General features: G+C 51.2%; 1 protein-coding gene across 5 annotated transcripts; it reads right to left on the reverse strand.

The window, feature by feature from the left end:
- Positions 1 to 3,605: 3,605 nt before the first annotated feature.
- KCNIP2 (potassium voltage-gated channel interacting protein 2) lies at positions 3,606 to 22,399 on the reverse strand. 5 transcript variants are annotated; one of them, XM_006053138.4, is made up of 10 exons: positions 22,018 to 22,399; positions 8,370 to 8,465; positions 7,464 to 7,517; positions 6,665 to 6,789; positions 6,229 to 6,298; positions 6,013 to 6,083; positions 5,785 to 5,892; positions 5,487 to 5,591; positions 5,290 to 5,352; positions 3,606 to 4,994 (listed from the first exon to the last, which is right to left on the reverse strand). In XM_006053138.4, the coding sequence occupies exons 1-10, from the start codon at positions 22,088 to 22,090 to the stop codon at positions 4,947 to 4,949; spliced, it is 813 nt and encodes a 270-aa protein (XP_006053200.1). In that variant the 5' UTR covers positions 22,091 to 22,399; the 3' UTR covers positions 3,606 to 4,946. The 5 variants fall into 5 exon arrangements, with proteins under 5 accessions (XP_006053200.1, XP_006053202.1, XP_006053208.1 ...); XM_006053140.4 differs by lacking the exon at positions 7,464 to 7,517; XM_006053146.4 differs by lacking the exons at positions 7,464 to 7,517; positions 8,370 to 8,465 and having other exon boundaries at positions 22,018 to 22,398.
- Between the last annotated feature and the right edge of the window lie 1,294 nt (positions 22,400 to 23,693).

Here is a 23,693-nt window from a genome sequence, read left to right on the forward strand (position 1 = left end):
GTGAAGACAACACTCCAAGAAGCTCAGCTCACTCCTCTGCCCTGAAACATTTCCCCCTACCTCCAGCTTGGCGCTAGCCCCCGTTTAAAAACTAAGTCATTCCCTTCTTTCAGCAGACACCTATTGAGCTTGCCTCCTGCTTGCCTCTTGGGCCACTATGAGCTCACAGCAAGGAGGTTCAGGCTAACGAATACACACACAATCCCCACATGGTGTACCCAAGTGTTGTGGGAGCTCAGAGGAGGGACTGACTTCATCTTCCTTTGGGTAGAGGTGGCGGCCATGGCTTCACTTTCGAGCTGGGTCATAAAGGATAAATAGGAGTGAGCCAAATTGAGTTGGGGAGAGAGAAGAGAACACTCTAGGCAAGTGGAAGGGAGTACAAATGTAGGAAGGGGTGAAAAGGCCTGGCCTGTTTGGGAATGGGGAGTGTGAAGTGTGTATAAGGGAGAAGTGAGACTCTTTGAGCCTCAGCACAATTATCATTTCCTTGTGGGAAGCCTTCCCTGAGCCCTAGATGGGCCTGGGTCTCCTTGCTATTTGTTCTCAGGGCTCCCTTTGGTCCTGTCATAATGCACTTGGTAGTTGAGAAATCTGTGGTTACATAGGTGATTTAAATGTGAAATAAACATCTCCTTCTCATTCTGATTATTAACACTTAACATTGTCCGTCTTATACTTTAGTCTCATATTAGACTCCTCCGGGGGTAGACCAACTTGTAGCTCCACAGACTCTTATAGTCCCTCTTTTTAGTCCTGGAGTGTTAAGCTGGGGATTAGGTGCAAGTATTTTCTTAGGGGACTTCCTGTGATGACACTGGGGGGCCATCGCAGCTTCACTGGATATTGTGGTCCTTTGGGGATTTTGGAGCTGGCATTCCAGGTGACCCCAGCCCCCAGTCTCATGACACTTTCCTCTTTGCTTCACACTTTACACTGTGGCAACTGGTAGCAAGTCATCAGCCATAATTAAATCTACTCTCCATAGTCAACACTTCTTGACTCTGTGACCCAGGCAAGATCCACCTTCCATATCTGTACTTCTCAAGCTTAAAGGGCAATTCTTGCCACACCCTTTCTCTCCATAACACACCTCTACCCCTCAGTGCCTACAGTAGGAAACATAGCCTAGCAGTCCTGTGATAAACAGTTGAGGAATGAACAAGATAGGGTCCTGCTCTCACAGGGCTTACATTCTGGTTGGAGAAAGAGATTCAGTTATACACACAGGAACTCAGTTTGTGATAAGTTCTATGAAGGGAGGAAATTTAGTGATATGATGAAAAGTAACCACAGTAAGGAAGGTCTACTTCAGATGGAAGAAAAGTAATACAGTTAAGCAATGATAGTGATTTAGACTAAGGAACAGCAGTAGAGAGAGATGGTGAACCTTTGATGGTTGAATTGGTGATTTTTTTTTTTGGTCTGTGCTGCATGGCTTGTGGAGATCTTAGTCCCCTAGAGATCCAGGGATTGAGCCTGGCCCTGGGCAGTGAAAGCACCAGAGTCCTAACCACTAGACTGCCCAGGAATTCCCAGGATTGATGATGAATTAAGGGAGAGTAGAGGGAGAGTGTGGAAGAAGAAAAGAAGACTCCTAAATTTTGACCTGAGCAACTAGGTAGATGATGTCATTTATTGAGATGGGGAAGACTAGGAAGGCGTGAGTCAAAATTCCATTTTGAACATGTTAAGTATGACCATTATAGATCCACGTGAATACGTGAAATAGGCAATTGAATATGTGGGTCTTGGAGCTCAGAGGAGAATTCTGGGGATAAAAACTTAGGAGTCTCCCTGCATATAGATAATGTTTAAAGCCATGGGATTGGATGTGTTATGGAAAAGAGGCTCCGGTCTGAGCTGTGGGGACCAATGTTTAATATTCCAAATGAGAAGGATAAGTTATCAAGGGAGGACTGAGAAGGGATGGCCAGAAAGGCAAAAGAAAAACAATAAAGAAGAGTGTTTTGAGATGGAGCAGCTAACAACATTCAGAATCTAATCAGTGGTCAGAAAAAAATGATCAGATCCCAACCTCCTGTCTTTTCTTTTTTTTTCCTGGTTCCCATTTGTCTGCCCTAGCTCTGGGGTACTTCTCAGTTCCTAGAAATTCTCAGCTCCAGACTTCAACTTCCCTCAAGCTTGAATGTACCCTAAAATATAGAGACTGTCTCCATGTTTAAGCCAATTATATACATACACTTACCATGCCCATTTATCTAAACCATACAGTTATTCATACAATTATGAAATACCTATTACTTGCCAGGCCCCAGGATAGGATGGTAAGGGGGAAAAAAACCTAGTTCAGGGACTCAAGGAGTCCTCAGGAGCTTACAGTGTAACAAAAAAGACAAATAATCACTCAAATAAATACACTTGAATATACAGTTACAAACTGATAAGTGCCTGGAAGGAAAAGTATAGGGCAACATGACAGCCTGTCACAGTGTTACCTTGTCTTGATTATACATGACATGCATAGCATCCATCTTTCACACACAAATTTTTACTGTGCTCCAAGGACACCCTGGACAGAGACTTGGGGGACTGAGTCTAGTATCAACCCTCCTATAAACTCATCGGTTGATCTTGAGCAAGTCCTCTCTGCTCTTTGGGCCTGTTTCCTCTTCTGTACAATGGAAGACTGAGAGGTGGACTAGATCCTAGGTTCTTAATTAGGGCCCATGGATGGGCTTCAGGGACACAAAAATATATGGAAAACTGTGCTATTTTTTTCCTCTAGACAGTAGGTCCACAAGTTTAATTAGATCCTACAGAGGGGTTGTGACCCAAAGAAACCCAAGGACCTAAGGAGCAGACAGCTATGTGATGATGTGAGCAGCAAAAACAGATGACAAAATGAAGAACTCTGGAAGTAAGGTTTTGTTTCTTAGACACCACACCCCTCCCTTGATCTTATCGATGTGTGCATGTACAATGTTGGAAGAGAAGGCCTGATCCCCCTTATATGGACTGTAAAGCTTAGTTACCACATAACACTGCCCTAGAGAAAGGATGGGAGGAACTTAGCATTGGCAGCCCCTCCCCAGGAGCAGAACAAAGAAAGGTTCCTACCCCACACGGGAAGCTTCTATTACCCTTTGTGTCAACTGCTCCGTGGTGACCTGTCCTTGGTCCACTTCATCTGCTCCCCCATCATTCTTGGCTAGAGTACAGACACAAATGTACATCTATACTAGCTGGAATGTTTTACACAAAGGAACTTTCATTAGAACCTAAAGGGAATTCCCCTCTTAAAAGCATTTTGAAATTAACTAAGATGTATTAATATGTAAATTAGAAATTCTTGATTTGACTTGAAAGAATGTTTAGCCAAAAGACAGCTGGCTTGGCATAGTCTTTGGGACATCAATCATCTTTCTCTTCCTTGTCTTCTCCAAGGATGAGGGAGATTCAGGAGCCTCTCTAAGGTCCAGGAGGTTTCCAACTCTTCCAGAACATGTGACTTGATCTCCCGCCAAGGGTTGGCCATACTCTAGGAAAGGAGGCATTGTCTTTGGGATCTAAAAGGCTGTATGAGTTAGGGGTTGTGAGTTTATGTGTGGGGTAGGAGGGACAAAAAGGCAGAGACAGCAACCTGTGCATAGCCATTGTGTTTTATTGGATCTGGTGATTTCTTATTTTACAAAAATTACAGAGGAACCAAAAATGCAAAGTAGTCAACAGTGTTCTTATGGGAAAGGGGGCTCCATGGGGGCCCTCCGCCTCAATTCACAGCTGACTGGGAAAGTGAGCTAAATGGGACAAGCAGATATAGTAAAGGGTAGCAGTGTGTCAGGGCTGCTGACAGTGAGGTGGGACCTGGATCCTATGGTCCCTGCCATCAAGGTGTGCTCAGGGGCATCTCTGGGTAGATTGACTAGAGCAAGAGGAAACTCTGAGTAGGCTATGAGGAGGCTATGTGGGGAGGCAGGAATAGAGCCTGGGTATATCAAAAATTCTCAAAAATGCCCCACACTGGGTTCAAATGCTATGTCTGCCTCCTTCCTTTTTCTCCTAAGGCATCCACAGGGTGGTCCCTGACTTACTCCATGCCTCCAGGTCTAGAGGAAATGGCAAATGAAAACTTAAGTTGTAGTCATCAGAGAAGGTAGGCTGAAACTTTGGCAGGTATCAGTCAAGCAGCTCCCACCCATCTTCCCCCTGCTGCCACCACCACTACCCAAACAGGAAGGAAGGAGAGGAAGAAATTCCAGGGATCTGCCAAAACCCAGATCCCAAGTTCTCCTGGGATACTGAGGAGTATATGGAAATTTTCTGGGGATATTTCCAAGGTTTTCTGAGGAGCCTGGAAACACATATTCTGATGGCTTGGGGTGGCAGACCTGTAGAGCTCAAAGCTACAGCCTGGTATGCTGTCACTGACAAGCCCCAGGCCTTTCTGCTCTCTACCGCAATTGCCTCCTAGGGCCTACCCACTGGCTTGGGCCCAAGGTTACTCCCTCCACATTCTTGACCCCCTCCTACAGCACTGTTAAAGGCCCTGGCCTGAAAGGCCAGTCAGTGGCAAGGACAGAAGAGCCTTTTTATAAGGGAATCTTAGGGGAAATGTTTATGAGATCAGGGATGGAGGAAGCACCATAGCAGGAGAAATTTTGCCTAGTGTTGTGGTTTCTCAGTTGGGGGGTGGGAGGGGAAGGACCACTCAATTCCCATAACAGGGCAACCTCGGCACTGAGTTTCAGGCAGGAAGGGGGAGCTGTTGGGAGTCGAGAACACCCCCACAGATACACTATGCCCACTCCCTACCCTCCTCAGCTCCAGCTGTATGGACCACCAAATCCCCAGGCTCTTGGATTCCTATAGCCCCCAGGGTAGAGCTAGGATGAGGACAGACCTGGGAAGAGAAGGGTGAGGTCCACCTGGACTAGGGCTAGAGCATGGTCCCCCCAGGGCAACTGACCCCCTCTCCTGGGGAGCTAGATGACATTGTCAAAGAGTTGCATGGACCTCATGATGTTCTCGTCCTGTAGCCATGGTGGGAGAGGCAGATTGGAGAGAAAGAAAGAAAAAAAGCTTATCAGAGAAAGGGAGAAGAACACTGATTCAGAAATAGGGACGTTCAGAGACAGAGAGAGGCAGTGAAGAAGGAGACAATCAGAGAGGTGGGGAAGGGACAGGCCTCCCCAAGTTATGAAGGAAAAGGATTCAGAATTGGGGGTAGTTAGGGAGATGGTACTTTGCCCAAAGGACCTTTCTACTACATCATTGAATCAGGCCCTGAGTCCAGATCAGGGAAATGTAGAGGGCAGGGCCCTGTACCTTTTGACAAGACTCAATGAATTCCTCAATAGTCACCACGCCATCCTTGTTCCTGTCCATCTTCTGCAAAAAGGTAGTCAGGTAGAGAAAACAGGAGGGATGACAGGAAAGAGGCAGGCAGAACTCAGGTAAGTTCCCTGCTGGGACCTTGCCTCCTTCCTTTCACTCCAAACCCCAGCCTGCCCAGTCCCAGGCACCTGGAAAAAGCTCTCCACGTGCTCCCTTGGGGCCTCCTCCCGGAGTGCAGGATACGTGTACTTGCCCATCATGTCATAGATGGACTTCATGATATCAAGCATTTCCTGTTAGACCAAGAGAGAAGAGGATCCCTCCTCAGAGCCTCCAGCCTCCTAACTAGAAGGCCTGGGACCTGGGGCAGACGTCAGCCCTTGCTGATGATGCATATGTGGGTCACATCCCCCCCCCCCCCCGGGCCCTGTGCCCGTCCCCATACATATATAACCCCCCACCCCCAGCTCTTCAGTTGCCCCCCACCTCCTTGGTAATACAGCCATCCTTGTTGAGGTCATATAGGTTGAAGGCCCAGTTCAGCCTATCATCTGTGGTTCCCCGAAGAATCACCGACAAACCAGCCACAAAGTCCTAGGAAGGAGGCAGGGGAAAATGAGTCTTCAGGTACCTTCACTCAACCCTCTCTCTGGGTTTGGCCTGGCCCTGAAGTCCCAGGAAACATGCTTCCCTGGCCCACCTCCTCCAGCTCACCTCAAAACTGACTGAGCCATCATGGTTGGTGTCAAAGGCATTGAAGAGAAAAGTGGCGTATGTGCTCGAGTCTGTAGGATAAGTGTGGGTGAGCAAGCTTGGCTTCCAGACAGGAGCAGACTTCCTACCTCCCTACCTCTGTGGGGCTCTGCCAACCCCATTCACTTGGCATTTCCAACCCCTCCAGAACCTCTCCTCAAGGACTTATCTCCTTACCTCCTTGAGGAAAGAACTGAGAGTAAATCTGCTTGAAGTTTTCCTCATTGACAATTCCACTGGGACATTCCTGTGGGTAGGATGGGGAGGGAAAGCAGACTGAAGGAAGAGAGGAAACCCTCTTCCACTCACCGCCCGTCTGCTCACCCACGTTCCCACCCCACCCTCAGTGGTCAGAGACGCCCAGAGAGGGGGGATGTCTTTGCATCTCTAGGGGGCTCACCATGTAGCTCTTCCACTGGAGGGAAGACTTCTCCCAAGTGCACAAATAAAAAGCACAGAGCAGACAGGCCAGTCTATAGGCTCCCTTCTTAAACTGGCAGGCACGCCTATCTAGGAGCTGTCCCTTCCCCTCCCCATCGCTCTCACTCCCGGAAGCGAGAAAAGTCCTGCACAGACCCTGCTCCTCCCCAGGTAGACTGAGTTTTGCACTCACGTTTTTGAAACCCCGGTACAGGACCTGCAGCTCCTTGCGCGTGAATTTGGTTTGCTCCTGCAGCTGCTCCAGACCCTCGGGCCGGTGACACACGGTGGACAATTCAAACTCATCCTCCACGCTGTCTGCGGGGTGGGGGCGGTTGGGCGGGGGGGACAGCCGCGCCTCAGGCCTGTCCCCCATGACCCCTCTTCAAATTCACTTAACTATCCAACCCCTGGCCACCCCCCCCCAGCCATCTCCGACGCAGGAGACCAGCCTGCCAGTTCCCCTGATCCCGAGCCAAGGACTTCAAGGCAAGGAAAGAAGACACCAAGTCAGCTTCGAAGTTAATCAGCAGGCTTAGTCCAGGGCCAAGCCTGGCCCCAGAGCCAGCAGTCTGAGTCAGCGCTGGCCCCTGGCCCCTTGATCCCTGGTTAGAGGGGAAGGCCCCCAGTGCCATCTTCATCCCAGGACAGGAGCAGGAAAACTGGGTTGGAGAAGGGGCTTCTGAGGGTGGGAACTCTGGGCCTTCCCTTACCAAACTCAGATCCGCCTACCCTTACCCTTGCCCCGCCCAGACCCAGCCCTCCAGCCAAGCCCCCGCTATCCCAGCCATGCGAGCCATGCCCCGCCCAGCTCCAGCCAAGCCCCATCCATAGCCCAACTCCTGCCACACCCGCATATGCCTTAGAGAAGGCCACCACTCCAGCCCCATCTCAGTCCCACCCCAGTTTCCAACATCCAGTCCCCAGGCAGATGCCCCCAACCCAGGCTCCCAAAGTTCCCCGCACCCGCCCCCACCAGGAGAATAAGTCACCTGGGTCCAGCAGGCGGGGTCTGTGGGGGCGGAGGGAGGCTGGGGCGGCTAATGCTGAAGGGAGCGAACTGTCACCGAGAAAGCGGAAGACCCGGCCAACTGCACACACCTCGCCCCTCACACTCACAGCAAATCTCACAGACCGGCTTGTTACAATGCACACTCCCCATCTCCTCGTGCACGCAAAGGCACGCGTAACGAATGAGCACAGACACACACAAATCGGACCGTATGCATATCACACCTATTCTTTTTCGGAATCTACCCCCAAGTGGGACCCAGCAAAATCAAACACAAAGATATTCTCAAGTAATAACTACAAACCGGGTCTTTATAGCTTGCAAAATGCAGTATGTATAATCCTGTGAGGTGGACAAGGCCCAAACGAGGAAACTGAGGCCTACAGACAAAGCGAGGTCACTCAGCTGGGGACCAAGCTGGTCATAGAAAACTCCCGTATCTTGGTATCTGAAGGAAGATGGACTCGGCCCTTACACTTGTATTCGTTTAGTCAAGGCACTGGTGACCTACCTCTCAAAGTCCAAAACATGCCCAAGGACGGGGAGGGCGGCCAGACAACAACCCCATGCACAGACCCTCACAGCCACCTGGTCCCACCTCTGCCACCATGGCCACACTCACAGGATCAGAGACACCTCAGCCAGTCACACTGACCACGCCCCCAAATCCAGATCCCGCCCATTTCACAGACCCTGATGGCCACTGACACTCAGGCCCCGCCTCCACGCTGACCACGCCCACACGTTCCCTGGGTAATCACGCCCCCTCGTCAGCCAGCGCCCAGCCCACCTCTGCCAAGTTGGTCACGCCCACACGCACTCTCACACTCCTTACACCCCAGACACACACGGGCCCCACCCCCGGAAGCACAGGAGAGGCACTTGCTTTCACTGACTGAGGGCAGGGCTTGGGGCCCGCAGCATGGCAGCAGCTTGAGGAACCGCTGCTTCAGCGCTTTTTTAGTGGGCCCTGGAGGGTGGCCTGGGAAGAGAGAAGACCCCGGGAGAGAACATTAACCCCGCTGTCCCTCCATTCCCTGTACCCTCCCCATCATCACAAATCAACCCCGGCTGGGGGCGGGTGTTGGGGGAAGATGGAGGGTGGAGAGAGTAGCTGGGGCCGGTTAGGGGAGTCCAGTGGGTTTCACAGGCACGGAAGGTCCACCAAGATGGCTCGGGCACCTTGTATAAAGGGACACAGCTGGGGACAGCAAGATGACGGGGACAGGGAGAAGTGGCATATTGGCCTCAGTCTTTGTTGACCCGGTGTCCTTGGCTCCAGTGCTATATAGCTGGACCTCTGAGGATGATGTCCAACCCAAGGACACCTCTCTCACACATACACATATCCAGTGACAGGTGTGTATACATAGAACAATAAATTACAGAGTGATGGATGCCACACAGGGACAGCTTGATACCCAGTACCTCACTCAAACCCAGTGGCCTCCCAACACATGCACACACACGCACACCTACTTTGGCCTAGTACTTACTCTTTAATACATACATAAATGTGACTGACCCAGGAAAAACCAGACAGACATGTAGGCCATATAGGCCATCTTACACACAGCATGATTGATCAAACCACACAAAGAACACACAATGACCCTGGGGCATCATGTCACAGTATGGTCATCATGCTCATATTGTGACCTAGGTGCCCATGGCACCAGATACCTAAGGTGCACCTTACCCTCAGAACCTGCATTTGCCCTGGGCACACCCACCTTTCTTTCCTATAATCCCTCATTTCAAGGCACCTAGAATCTTCATGCCAGCAGAGTAGAGTTCTCAGCTAATTCATCCACCCTAAAAGTGTGTCCCCTCCCAGTCCTTTCCAGTATGACTTACTCTTTGAAGGTGAAATGATAGCAAACTTTGAGGCAATGACAAACCTTGGAGATGAGTATTTTGTTGTCATGTAGGACTATCCGGAGTCCACAAATCACAGTTCCCCTCACTTCCCCTTACTTCCATTCATATCCTGTGGCTCCAGTTGTATCCCAGGGAGACCCTGCAAGTCCCTGTTGTCTGTCTCCTGGCTGCACCCACCTCCAGACTCCAGGGTTAGGGCTCACTGGAGCACACTGACTGAAGTTGGCTTCAGTCCATTCCTGGAGGGGCCCAACTTCCTTTAGTGGTAGGTTAACACCCCAGCTCCCGTATAGGCCCCGCCTCCCAAGCCAGGCTCTGCCCTCAGGAAGATGCTCTGCTCCCAGGAGGGAACTGCTTGAAGTTGGCACCTCCTCTCTCTCCCATTTGTCCTCTCTCCCCCAGAGCTATGGAGCGGAGGGAGGGAGGCAGTGAGCTGGGTGGGTGATCGATGGCGGTTTGGCCCCTGGCCCAGGGCTCCATTAGCCCAGACTTTGGTTTCCCAAAGCCTATTGTGCTGGGGGGCCTCCGGTAGTATAGTAGCCTCTGGACTGGAGGATGGCTCCCGCGCCTCTCCCAGCCTCCCCCTCTTCACACATGCCCCCATCTGGTCCCCTGCCTGCTTCAAGGACTCAGTCTCCTCTAGGCTCTTCTGAATTGGGGAGAGAAAGGGGGTGCCTTCAGCAGACAGGATGCCTGCGTTTCCTTGGATGTCCACCCCCTTCTTGCACCAACAGTCTAAAGGGGATGGCAAGTTAGATCCCAACTGACTTCATCTTTTCAGGACTGAATGAATCTCAATGCATCCAACACCAATCCCTGCACCTCACCCCCCTCCAATAAATGCAGCAGAGGATGGAGGGTAGACTAAGACTTTTCTGCTCTTTCTGAACCCTAAAGCAGGCAATTCGTGAGCCTTCTTCTTGACCTCAACTCCCTTTACATCTTTTCAGTTCTCCCACGTGTCTACCCTGCAGTCCTCTTATCATGGTTCTTGCCTGTTTTCCTGTCCATAATGGAACTGGGGAACAGCCATGCTATGAAGCTGCACAGTTCTTGGTATGAAAAATGAGAGGCTAAAAATCCCTGGAGAAGGCGGAACATGTTCCCCTCTCTACCTTCAGTATCACTCTTCCCACTTGACTTTGGGGTCAGATGGAGAACTGACTTCCCACCCACAATGTCTAGGCTCTGGAGCCCATTCTGCCCTCAGATCCTGAGAGGACCTAAGAGAGGTAGGGGGTCTTGGGAAGCAGGGTCCCTGATCTGATCCACCCCTCACCCTCCTACCAGAGTTGATCTATGAATCTTTCAGTCACAGTATCCCCAACTCCTGTCCCTCCAGAACCCATCCCATGCTTTGCCTTGGGTATGGAGCTGGCATATCCTCAGGAACTTTGGGAACAGCCACACACACAGATACCCTGAGAGGCTCAGCCACACACTCTGTGCCCCTCAGGTATCTTTGCCATGACATAAAGCTACATACACTGTCGCTCAGACACAATCACATCCCTGTCACATACACAGGTTCAAGTAGTCACACATTTTGTCCTTTCTTACACACGTGAACACCCAGTCACACCACCCCCTGTATCTCTCACACACTGAGTCCACACATACTGTGACCCAAACCTGCAAGGATGGAGGTGTGGAGAGTCACACACATCTTCAGAGCCACTGTGGGTCCATGACCCCAAACGGGGACTGCCCCCACAGAAGTCTGGTGTTATCTCAGGATTCCCAGAACCTCCTTCCTCTATTCCGGATACCTCTGCCTGTATCCAGACTTTTCCTCATTCCTCCAGTTTCTCCTTATCCCCAGTCCCAGTACCCCCATGCTGTACCCCTCACCACCTCCCTGCCTCCTGGCCCTCTTTCGTCACCTCCCTGAGACACCCAGTCCTCCAGATTCCCTCTTCCTCCCCAGATCCACCCCTTGAGTCCCCCTCTTTACCTCTCCATGATGTCCTACTCCCCCACCTTCTCTCTTCCCCTCCCCCAGATGCCCCATCCCATCACTAACCTGCTTACCCCTGCAGCCCCCACCCTAGTCATAAAGTCCCCAACCCTGCAGGCACTGTCCCTCTAGCCAGCAGACCAGACATGCCCAGATACCTACGTTACCTTCCAAGGAGACAGGCTCAAAGAGACCAAACTGCTCCAGGACCTTGACAAACAGGGCGAGGACCACAAGCACAGCGACCATCTCCAGCCCTTCCAGGTTCATGGTGGGCCTGGGGCATGGCCCCCCAGGCTGAGGCTGGCCTGCCCTACTCACACTTCCTCCCGCTCAGGCTCCCCAGACTGAGCAGGGCCGCCTGCAGTCTCCCTTCCTGCTCCTTCCCCGGATCTCCTCCCTCTCCCCCCTTACCCCGCCTCCCCACAGGCCTCCCAGCCACAGGCCTCCCAGCCACAGCCTCTTCCTCTTCGCGGGGACCACTTCAGCCTATAAATTGATATCTCCTCCAGAGCTTCTGGTGTGAAGGATACGGCCCAGGCCAGGCCAGAGGAGGAGCAGTAACTTGCCTCTGCCCCTGAGGACAGCTTCCCTCAGACACCCTGTGGCTACTCTGTGCCAAAGAAAGGGGCAGAGGGAAGACCTATGCTTAGAAGTCAGGGGCGGGCAGTGTGTGCATGCGTGTGTGTGTGTGTGTGTGTGTGTGTGTAAGACAGAGAAACCAGGAACTGTACATGCGTAAGAATATGTTATGGGTGTCTGGGTGTCTTCATGTGTATATATTCCTGTGTTTGTGTGCAGAGAATGTGTACCTCTTATATACGTCTCTGTGTGTTTACACGATTGTGCACCTGTCTTAGGGATGAGTGTGGTATATGTGGGTATGTAACCTGGGTGTCTGTGGTGTGTGTGAGTGTGTTGGAGTATTTCTGAGTGTGTATAGAGTGTGAGGTATCTATATTTTAGCAGGGTTGTGATGTGGGGGTCTGAAGATTGGTAATATGGATGTATCCTATAATTAGGAATATGGGTCTGCAGTGGTTGTGTAATTGTATCCACATGAAACTGTATGAAAACATAAGGGAGGAGAAGGCAGTGACTTCTCCAGTCAGGAGGACACCACCTACATTGATCGAGGTTTCCATGGAGACTAAGAGGTGGGAAGCAATCTTCTTCCCCCACAGACAGGGAAACTGAGGTCCATGGGAGAGAGGATTAGGTCCAATAGCCTGGGAAGGGGAAAAAGGCCGGTTAGCCCTAACATGACCCTCTGGGGAGGGGACTCATTGAAGCTGACTTTAGGATCCAGAGAATCAACCTCCTTGGGAGAGGAAGGGCTTCCCTGATAGCTAAATTGGTAAAGAATTCACCTACAGTGCGGGGGACCTGGGTTCAATCCCTGGGTTGGGAAGATCGATCCCTGGGTTGGGAAGATCGGAAAAGGAAGGGTGTGCTCTTCCTTTCCTTCTGGCAGGGGCCTCACTCTGGAGCTGCCAAAGTCCTGCCTGCTCTTTGGGAATCTTCACAGAGCTGACAGGAGAAACCCAGGGCTAGAGGGAAACCTGAACCTTCCAAGAGGGCCACCCAGCCCAGGTGGCATTCCTGGAGCTCCTCCCCCATCTTCCGGTCTCCCTCCAGGTGGTGGTGTGTGGTAGCAGGTGGAGAGAGGCTTGCTGAGCCAAGGAGCCAGAAGACACCAGCCTCTGGGCTACTGCCACATCTGGTGAGGGACTGAGCACTCAGTATGTGGTAGATAATGTGCAGTGTGACATTATCGCACTGAATTTACACAATAAACCTATGAATGAGGTACTGTTATGGGTGGGAAAACTAGGCAAAAGGAGTTTAAGCAAATCTCCAAGATCAGTAAGTGTCAGATCTTCAATTTTCAGCCATCCTGACTGGGCCTGCACTTTATACTACACTACTCTACAGTGCAGAGAAGGCGATGGCACCCCACTGCAGTACCCTTGCCTGGAAAATCCCATGGATGGAGGAGCCTGGCAGGCTGCAGTCCATGGGGTCGCTAAGAGTTGGACATGACTAAGCGACTTCACTTTCACTTTTCACTTTCATGCATTGGAGAAGGAAATGGCAACCCACTCCAGTGTTCTTGCCTGGAGAATCCCAGGGACAGGGAGCCTGGTGGGCTGCCGTCTATGGGGTTGCACAGAGTCGGACACGACTGAAGTGACTTAGCAGCAGCAGCAACTCTACAGTAGCTCCCTTCATAGACAGCTTGCCCACACTGGAGGCCCAGTGTAGGAGGATTAACCCCAGAAGGACCCTTCCCTCCCTATACAGCTCTGAGATGACTATGTGTCAGCCTCAAAGTGAACGTGGAGAGTGAAAAAGTTGGCTTAAAACTCAACATTCAGAAAACTAAGATCATGGCATCTGGTCCTGTCACTTCATGGCAAATAGATGGGGAAACAATGGACACAGTGACAGACTTTATTTTGGGGGGCTCCAAAATCAATGCAGATGGTGACTGTAGCCATGAAATTAAAAGATGCTTACTCCTTGGAAGAAAAGTTATGACCAACCTAGACAGCATATTAAAAAGCAGAGACATTACTTTGGCAACAAAGGTCCAGATAGTCAAAGCTGTGGTTTTTCCAGTAGTCATGTATGGATGTGAGAGTTGGACCAAAAAGAAGGCTTAGTGCTGAAGAATTGATGCTTTCGAACTGTGGTGCTAGAGAAGACTCTTGAGAGTCCCTTGAACTGCAAGGAGACCAAGCCAGTCTATCCTAAAGGAAATGAGTCCTGAATATTGGAAGGACTGATGCTGAAGCTGAAACTCCAATGCTTTGGCCTGATGCAAAGAACTGACTCATTTGAAAAGACCCTGATGCTGGGAGATTGAAGGCGGGAGGAGAAGGAGAAGACAGAGGATGGCATCACTGACTTGATGGACATGAGTTTGAGTAAGCTCCGGGAGTTAGTGATGGACAGGGAAGCCTGGCATGCTGCAGTCCATGGGATCGCAAAGAGTCGGACACGACTGAGTGACTGAATTCAACTTGGGGATGGGTGCCAGCCCTTACTGCTTCATTTGAGGTTCACAGATCTGCAGTTCTATAAGGCCACCACTGGGGGTCAGGCCTTCATCTCACACCATTTATCTTACCCCTTCCTTCTCCCAACATCCTTGGGAAGGTGTGGGAATGACTGGGCAAGAGCTTGCCCCTCCCTGCTCCTTCCTCCAGGAAGAAGTCAACTCAGGGACTGTTTTTGGTTTCTCACACCCTTGAAGGGTTTACAGATAAAATGAGCAAATATTCAGTATCTCCCTCTCACCATCCAAAATCCATATATGGATTTTAATACCCTTCCCCCACTCTAATCAGCAGATCTCTTTTTTGAGCCAGCTTGGCCTCCTCACTGTCCCCCAGACACAGAAAACTCTGCTGTTTCTTACCTCTGCTCCTGCTAGTCCCTCTGCCTGGAATGCCCACCCTCTGCTCTCCTGTCCTACATTCTTACCTGTCCTTTAGGGACAGCTTAAATTCCCTTTTCTTCAGAACCTCCAGCCCTCAGCAGGCTCCTAGCTACCTGAAATTCTACCGTACTCACTGTTGGACCCTCAAAACTCAGAACCTAAATCTGTAATGTTATTAGTGGGAACAGTAAAAGGAGTCGTGTCCAACTCTTTGCGACCCCATGGACTGTAGCCTATCAGGCTCCTCTGTCCATGGGATTTTCCAGGCAATAGTACTGGAGTGGATTGCCATTTCCTTCTCCAGGGGATCTTCCTGACCGAGGGACTGAACCCAGGTCTCCTGCATTGTAGACAGACGCTTTACCGTCTAAGCCACCAGGGAAGTCGGAGACAGCATAGCATGGTAGGAAATAGTGTGGGTGAGGGTGCCAGGCTCCTTGGGTTTAGATCTGCCACTTGCAATTAACTGGGCAAGTTCTTAATCTCTGTACCTCAGTTTCCTACCTCGTATGGTTTTGAGGCCCTCCTAAGTGAACTAATACATGGAAAGCTGTCAGAATAATTTCAAGCACAGAGTAACTGTTTATAATTGTTTGCTGCTATTATTAATAACAGACATCCCCCTGCTTACATTTCTACAGCTCTTAACAACTTATAAAGCATTTCCACAAACATTGTTACTTCCATGGCTTCTCATGACAACCCCATGAAGTAGGCAGATGAAAAGTATTGTGCCCATTTCACTGATGAGGTAAATGAGGTCCAGAGAAGTAAAGGAACTCACTCAAGGTCACCTAGCTAAGAAAAGATGTTGCAAATTTGAACTCAGGTCTTTCTGGATCAATCCTGTTTCCTCAATTAGATTCTCAGCTCCTAGAGGGCAATGATATTAAACATATTGGACGTATACAAATTGAATGCCAGGCTCTGAGCCGGTGCCTGTGCAACAAAGGTGAAGCAAACAGGGTTCTGGCTTCCTGGGTAGGGAGAGACAGCCACTGACAGAACTATAAGGCAACTATTCATCCAAAAAATATTTGTTGTATGTCCACTAGGAACTATTCAAGAACCATAAAATGAGCTCTAACTGGGAGCCCAGGAAAAACCTGAAAAGGGTCCTTTTTGAGCTAGTTCTTTAAGGATGGCTAAAACATCAGCAGTCTGCCTTAACAAAGGGCCCAACATTTACTGAGCATGCTTTATGTTCTTGATACTTTGCACATGTTATCTCATTTAGTTCTCATAACAGACCTATTAGCAGTCTATTATTACAGTTGACATGGTCAGATAGAGTAGAACTATACTCATTTTGCAGATGAAGGAACTGAAGCTCAAAGAGAAGTGACTTTCCCATGACAATACAGATGATAAAAGATCGACCAAGACTTGAACCAGTGATCTGCCAGCTCCTTCAGTCTGTCTCTCCAACGTGTATGGGGGTCAAGGAATCCTGAGTGACTGCAGCTTAGTTAGTATTAGGGGAGCTATGAGTGATAAGACCAAAAAGGGGGAGAATTCCATGAAGCCTTTGATCCCAAGCCAGACTATTTGAATTGAAAGAGGCAGCATAGCAGCATCTCCCTCCTCTCTGCTGCTGATTCACAGATGGACAGATGGACAACCATTCAACCAGTTGTCCTGTCCATGGACCTTCCTCTTCCCTCTAACCCTTACCCTCACCCTTCAGATGCCTCTGGTGGGAGGACCTAGTAGAAGTGAAAGAGCAAGTTGCTTTTCAGGCTCTCTCTTCCCCCTACTCAGAGACCTCTCAAGGCTCTGAGCCTTGTGAGAAACTTGCCCAGGTCTGTCCTCCCCAGGCATCCCTCTGCCACTTGGCTCTTCATCCAGAGGAGTGAAGTCTTAATGCAAGCTCTTCTGGCAGAGTGAGGGCTGAAGGGAAATTATCTTGACGTATTAGGTGAACTCTTCCTTAGGTCCCTCAAATCTCACCACAGAAATATCCCTATTACTGACTCATTTACTTTATGAAGTTCAAATCCAGAGAAAAACTGCCTTCTGAAGGGGGGTCCATACTAGGTAACCGGCCCACTTTCCTATCTGCCCTTGCTCCCCTAGTGAAGGACCCAGCCAGTGAAGACCCTTCTTTCACCCCTCAGCCCCATTCCATCCCCAGCCAGGCTAGGACACAGCAGACCCCAGCAGCATCGGGTGATTAATGACCTCCCTAGGCCTTGGGGCTATTTTAGGGCCTGGAAGTCATGCCTGCTATGATTGAGAGCTGGCTCTGCCTGGCTCCAGCCATCTGTCACTTGAGACAGGCCCAAGCAGGGGCTCAGAGGACACATGCTCCCCAAGAGACATCCAAGTATGACTCTGGCTCAGCCCCATGGCCCCTCCTTCTGGGAGCACATGGTAAGGAGACGCCTGCTTATACTCCAGGGGCTCAAGAGGATACTGTGGCAAGAGCCAGCGAACTACAGATCCCAGAATGCCATGGGCTATGTTGTTTTGGTCTCCCCAGGCCAGGTGAGGAGGGGATGCTGGGTGTTTTGGGCCCTACCCAGGCAGCTAAACCCACAGTGTGCACAATCTCAGCAGTGCCTTTATATGATACCCACAATCCACATGCCATATAAATCCCACAAATCCCACACCAAGGTACAACCTTGTGAAGTCTACACAACTAACTTACTGTGACTCAGGAACCCTTAATCCAACTCTAAAGCACAGACTTCCAGTATGTGCAGTCTTAGTGTCACAGAATCCCAAGGATATGGAACCCCAGGGATGCATGGCCCCAGTGATCACAACCCCAGTGATGTACAAACCCCCTTAATTCAGATTCCCAGAGATAGACAAAACAGTGACATGAAATTCTTATGCCACACAAGTCTATCCATCCCATCATGCATAAACTCACTAGCTGAGTTCACGTTGGTCCAGTCCTACTTCAGGATTTTTTTCTTTCTGCACACTGCCCCTAGTCATCCTAAGATCCCATTAAACTAAGCAATTCAGTAAAGGGTTTTGCCTTTTCCCCGCCTGTTGAAAGCTTCCTCCTTTTATCCCTATCTCCCTTCTTTTATCTCCCACATCCACCTGCTTGAGGTCCCCACCTCTGCTCTCATCGAGAAGCCTTGCCCCCTCCTCCACCATTGTGAGGAACTGTGATGCCTCTTGTCCTTTCCCCTTTGAAGATTACTATGTCCCCCACCTTCTCTTTAAGGGACCCTATCCCAAGCTCCACTTCTGTTGGTGTGTTGTCCTTTAAACCCTTTTCTTTGAGGGATCTTGCCCCTTCCATCTCTGCGAGGGACCCTTTTTCTCCCCATCTCTGTAAGGCTCCTATTTAACTTCTTCGCTTACTTTTTCAGGGATCCAGCCCCTTCCTCCCTTCCTCATACCTGGCGACAGTGACCCAGTCACCAGCTGGTAGAGGGATCGCGCTGCCTGCCCCAACGGGCTCCGGCACCTGCGGGGGCATCTGTTCATGGTCCTGCCGAGAGCACAGTGGCCAAGCTCCGCCCCCAAGGCTCGGGGCGTTCTGATCTCCGCCCCCAAGGAGTGGGCTCCGTGTGGGCGGTGCGGGAGGGCCGAACCCACAAGGACTGGAGTCTCAGGCAGTAGAGTCGTGTTCCGCTTCCTGTCCTCTCCAGGTCATAAGAGGGGAACTCACCCTGGCCCCCATCGTCTGAAGCACCTGCCCCCAAAGTTCTCACACTGGGGAGGGGCGGGAAAGGGGCAGCACGCACTCTCCCTCAGAGCCTTCTCTGGGAACATTTTCTGCATTTCCCGTGGGGAAGGGAGCACCCATGATTTTTGAAAAAGGATCCGGAGAGCGAAAACATTACCTTTTATTGCCGCGTCGCCGCCTCCTCTTCCCACTTTTGACAGAGAAGGGGAAGGGTTAGAGGACTTAGTTGTCATGGCAACTCCCCACACTTCCATACTTCCTGGACCAATGGGTGCGGGAGTAGGAGGGAAGAGGAGGAAATGCCCAGTGTATTGGGATGGCAGAGGGATGGCAGGGACGTGCCCCTACTATCTCTGGCTTCTGGCTCTGAATGTCTGGCATAGAACTGTTCTGTGTCGCTATGTCCTGGTTCAGCGGGTTCACACTCTCCCATCATATGCTGATTGTCAGCCAAATGCATCGAGGAAAAGCCCCTACCCGAAGTCCTGGCCCTGACCCCTTTCCTAGACTCACCCCTATGTGGTTATAACCAAAGTAAACCCTTCCAGGGCCCACTAACACCATCTAACAGAGCTTACGGGGATCCCATTCCTCCGACTGGGATTCCATATTTTTTGGCTGAAAATCCTACATTTAGGAGGTGAGAGTCACCTCTGAACTTCGTGGAACCTAATCTGGCCACATCCCCACCTGGAATCAGCTCTGCAAGCATGGTTTCACTAAGACCACACGGGGGCGCCCCAATCTCGGAACAATATTTATGGCCAGACAGAAGCGACTCTGAAGATCTCAGAATGGGACTGAGTTCAGGCCTTGGCCAGCCAGGTCCCAACTCTCCCACCTTCTTCAGTTCTTTCCTTGATTCCAGCTTGGACAGAACGACTGCTGATTACTGCCTTTTCTCACCTCGTCGCACTGCCAAACGGCCCTGACGGGCTGGGAAGACTGGAGGGGCTGAATGCAGGGCGGGGCTCAGACTGGTTTCTCCTCAAGTCTCTCTCAGATTTGTTTTGAGCCTGGGGTGGGGTAAGGAAAGCGGCTGGGGCAACCCAGAATACCTTGAGGTATGATTTTAGCGCCCCCTCCTCCCTGTCAGCCTGATAGGCTTGGATGACTGAAATCGAAGAACACCCCCAGGTTCGATCCAAGGAATCCCGCCTGCACAAGGAACACTGGAAACCTGAATAGCAGTGCGGCACTTCCGCCTTTCACGCGCTTCAGCACCGCGGACAACGACTTCCCCTCGGGCTTCAGCTCAAGCGTCTCCAGACACCCAACGCATTAATAGTGGCTTCCCAACCCCATTTATCTCCTGCTAAAGATAAGACCTCCTTCGAAAGGAGAGCTCCTGGTAGTCTTTATTCCCACTTTCCAAGTCGTGTGGATGCTGACGTGGAACACAATTCTTTGATGCTTGTCAACTTTTGAACTTTCTATTTCCCTTGGGAGGTAGGGAGGTAGTAGTATTTCCCATTTTACAGATGAGAGAAGTGAGGCCCAGAGAGCAAAAGTCAAACAGAGCTGGCATTCACACTTCCATTCCTTCATCTTCCAGTACAAGGGCTTCCCCACTTCTACCTAATCTCTGATTCAAACAGCCAAGTGGGGAGGGGATGATTCCACTGAAAGTGAAAGTCACTCAGTTGTGTCCAACTCTTTGCGACCCCATGGACTCTACAGTCCATGGAATTCTCCAGGCCAGAATACTGGAGTGGGAAGCCTTTCCCTTCTCCAGGGGATCATCCCAACCCAGGGATTGAACCCAGGTCTCCCTCATCGTAGGCGGATTCTTTACCAGCTGAGCCACAAGGGAAGCCTAAGAATACTGGAGTGGGTAGCCTATCCCTGCTTCAGCGGATCTTCCCAACCCAGGGATCGAACCCCGTTCTCCTGCATTGCAGTCAGATTCTTTACCAACTGAGCTCCCAGGGAAGCCCAAGTGAAGCGGAAGAATCAGTTAAAGCAGGAAGCAAACACTGACTGATGTGGTGCTAATAAGGACCCTGGGGCCCTTGCTACTGAGAACAGAGTTCAAAGCAGAGCTTGTCAGCTGAACTTTGGAATCCACCGGGGTCTGAAGCTCATTTAGGTCACATCTGAGGCCTGCCTGAGTGGAAGAGCTCCCTCTTCTGGGATTCTGGGCTTAGGGACTAGAACCTCTCCAGGGTGGGTGAGTCACACCTAGTCCTCTTGGCATTCCCAAGTCTTAACCTCACTCCTCTCGACAGGCATGGATCTTGGCCTCCCTTCACCTTCTCAGCTTGTCTTCAGACACAGGGGAGACAGTCTCCCTCCTCCTGTTCTCTGTTGGAGTTCTTAGGTTGGCTGCACAATGAGACAGAAACACACGTACATGGAAATGTACACAAGGTGACACAGTCACCCACACAAACACATGGATCTGCCTACCAAACCCAGGAATATGCACAGGCACAGATGTACTGGTCTCACATATCTCCCCAGTGTGGGAGAGAGAGGATGCCTGGGCAGCAAAGTGGTTTGGAAGATACTTATAAGAAGAGGCCACATGGCACTTCCCAGGCCTAGAGCTTCTATCTCTGGGTCTGGAGGGGAAGCAAGAGGGTGTGTTTTCCTCCAGGTTTGGGTGAAGTTTTGGGAGGGCTGTTGGGGGCTGAAGGAGCTTCAGTTAAGAATGACCTCTAAATACTTTGGGTGGGGGCACTGACCCAGCATTAACCAAAGCCTCCCCACAGGAGCTGGGTGTCACTCCTGGAAGCCAGGCTGGGTAGATGGATGCAAGTCCCTCCTCAGGTCCACTGGGCTGTTTGTGGAAAACATGGAGAAGCAGTGGTGTGCACTAAGAACCCCTTTTTGCACCAGGAAGCCAGAGAGGCAGCAAGGGTAAGATCTGTCATAGACACAGAACCCCACTGCAGACATCACCACATAAAGTACACAATCAGTATCAAACACCAATATAACCAGTCTCACAATCACAAAACAACACAGCCCACTTTAACACATGCTTGTCCCAGGAGGTTCACAGTCACAAAGTCTTACAAACAGGCATACCACCATAAAGTGAAAACCTGACACATACTGGTAGTCACATGGCATTTCATACAGAATCACACAAAGCAGAGTTGCACACACAACAGATACATGGTCAAAACAACTTCATTAGTACAATCTGGGCCCTACACAACCTCACTGAAACATCTGACAGGATCATACAATTGCAGAGTCACACGCAATCACACTAACTCTGGCTGTCACCAAGCCCAGGGCACATGGCAACCAGCTGTGGGAGGCGCACACACACACATATATATACACACACACACAGAATGACAGGTGCTCCCACATGTAACACCTCCCACTCTAGACCCCCTCCTAGCCTTGTGTCATGCATTCCCTCACCTGCTGCCTCTGCCCACCTGCTCTCCCTTGAATCCCCATCCCCCGCGGAACCCAAGGTTTTGAACCTCAGTGTCCTGTTGCCCAGAACTGCTGGGAGGGTGCCTGGTAATGGGTCAGAGTGTGGGTAAGGGCCTGGCAGGGGTCACAGGAACTTAAGGGTTAGGGGAGATGTAATCTACCCTCCTCCGCCCCCGACCCCCAAGCCACCGACTCACCCGTGAGCTGGTCATAGGATCCGTCCAGGTCTCGTGAATCGGACAAACTCTCCTTACGACTCTGGCCCCGCATGGCCCCCGGCGCCCCCCTCCCGTCCCCACCTGGGCCGTGGGAGGGGGCGCCGGGTGGCCGGGATAGGGAGCTCACACGGCGCCCCCTGGCGGCGTAGCGTGCTCTCGGGGGCTGGGGTACGGAGAGTCCGGGCTGGGGCGAGGAGCCAGGGGATCTCTGGTGTCTAGGGCTCACCTCGGGGTACTGGGGCAGGAGCGGCAGGCTTGGGCAGTGGGTAAGCGCAGAGCCGGAGGCAGAGCGGAGAAGAGCGCGGAGCTGAAGCCGAGCCGCCTCTCTTCCCGCCCCCTCCCCGCGGCTGTCACCGCCACCTCCCCCCTTTGGCGCTGCCGGGATTGGTTCCCCCTACCCCCGCCCCCTCCTCTTTGCAGCTCGGAGGAGGCACCCGGTGAAAGAAAGGGTGAGCAGAGAAGTGCGGGGAAGGAGACCAGCTCTCTGGCAACACTACCCCCTAAACCTGAACCCCCAGGTCTTGGGGGGGGGGGAGGGTGCAGGGCCAGAAAGGCCCCACTGTGAGGATTCCCCGGCCGATTCTCAGCACTCCTGCTCCTACCCTCAGCACTGGCCAGCCCCTATTTTCTCTGTGGTTCTTGGCCGACGTGTGAGTGTCTGTGGCCCCCACCACTGCCCAGCCCGCTTAAAGCGGGAATGGGAATGTAAAGGTCAGCCAGCCTTTAAGGCAGGCTCATCTCGGGCCAGTGGACTATAGTTTTCTCTCATAAGGACCCCTACCCTCACCCACTGCAGAACCCTGTCTCTGGGCCCTATTTGCTCTCAGGGTGCCTTCTTCTATGATCTAATGACCTCTGCTAGCCAACTGGGAAGAAAAAGAAAATAAAGACTGAACCAGGTCAGTTTCTCAAGACTTTCTTGCTCTTTTGTTCCTTTTTTCTCTTTCAACTTTCCTGCCCTGCTCTATTCCATCACCTGCCCTGTCCTAGATTCCCTCTGATTTCCAGAGGATCTGGGAAATAATTAAGGGGTCTGGCGATGCAGGCAAAGGTGGGGGCAATGTCCTTGTTATGAGGCTCCTTCCCTTAGATTAGCTCCTTTTCTGAAGCAAGGGGCAGGCATAGGGCTGGGCTATCTCCAGCTCCCAGTAATGGTGACTGAATGGCTAAGCCTACTTGTCTGACCTTCCCCACAATGCTTCCTGGGCTCCAACCCCATGAACCCCCCAAATGCCATGAGAATTGGTGGGGGGCAATGTCTGATGTGTCTTCATGGTATGGTGGCAGTGTCCCAGGTAATCCTGCCTACCCAATTGCTCCCCCAGAGGAATAACCTGCTGAGATGGAAAGCTTCAGCTGAAGTGACCTCAGCACATTTAATCTTTTCAATTGGATTAATTTCCAAGCACTTGATTCAATTAACCCAGCAGGAATTGTGGTGAGAGTTCCGGCATGAGAAAGGGACAAGTAGCTGAAGGAAGGATTATTTTGGGAGCAATGCCCAACTCCTGGCTTTCCCCTGGCTCTGGAGGGTCTGCCACAGACCTGGTACAGACATGGGTGCAGGGACAGGGTATGGGCAGTTCCTTTGGGGGTTAAATTCCAGGAAAAGATGGGACTCTTATGTGGCATTCTGAGCATAGGCATATTTAAAT

The sequence above is a fragment of the Bubalus bubalis genome, chromosome 23, assembly GCF_019923935.1.
Source record: "Bubalus bubalis isolate 160015118507 breed Murrah chromosome 23, NDDB_SH_1, whole genome shotgun sequence".
In the NCBI taxonomy this organism is placed as follows: Eukaryota; Metazoa; Chordata; class Mammalia; order Artiodactyla; family Bovidae; genus Bubalus; species Bubalus bubalis.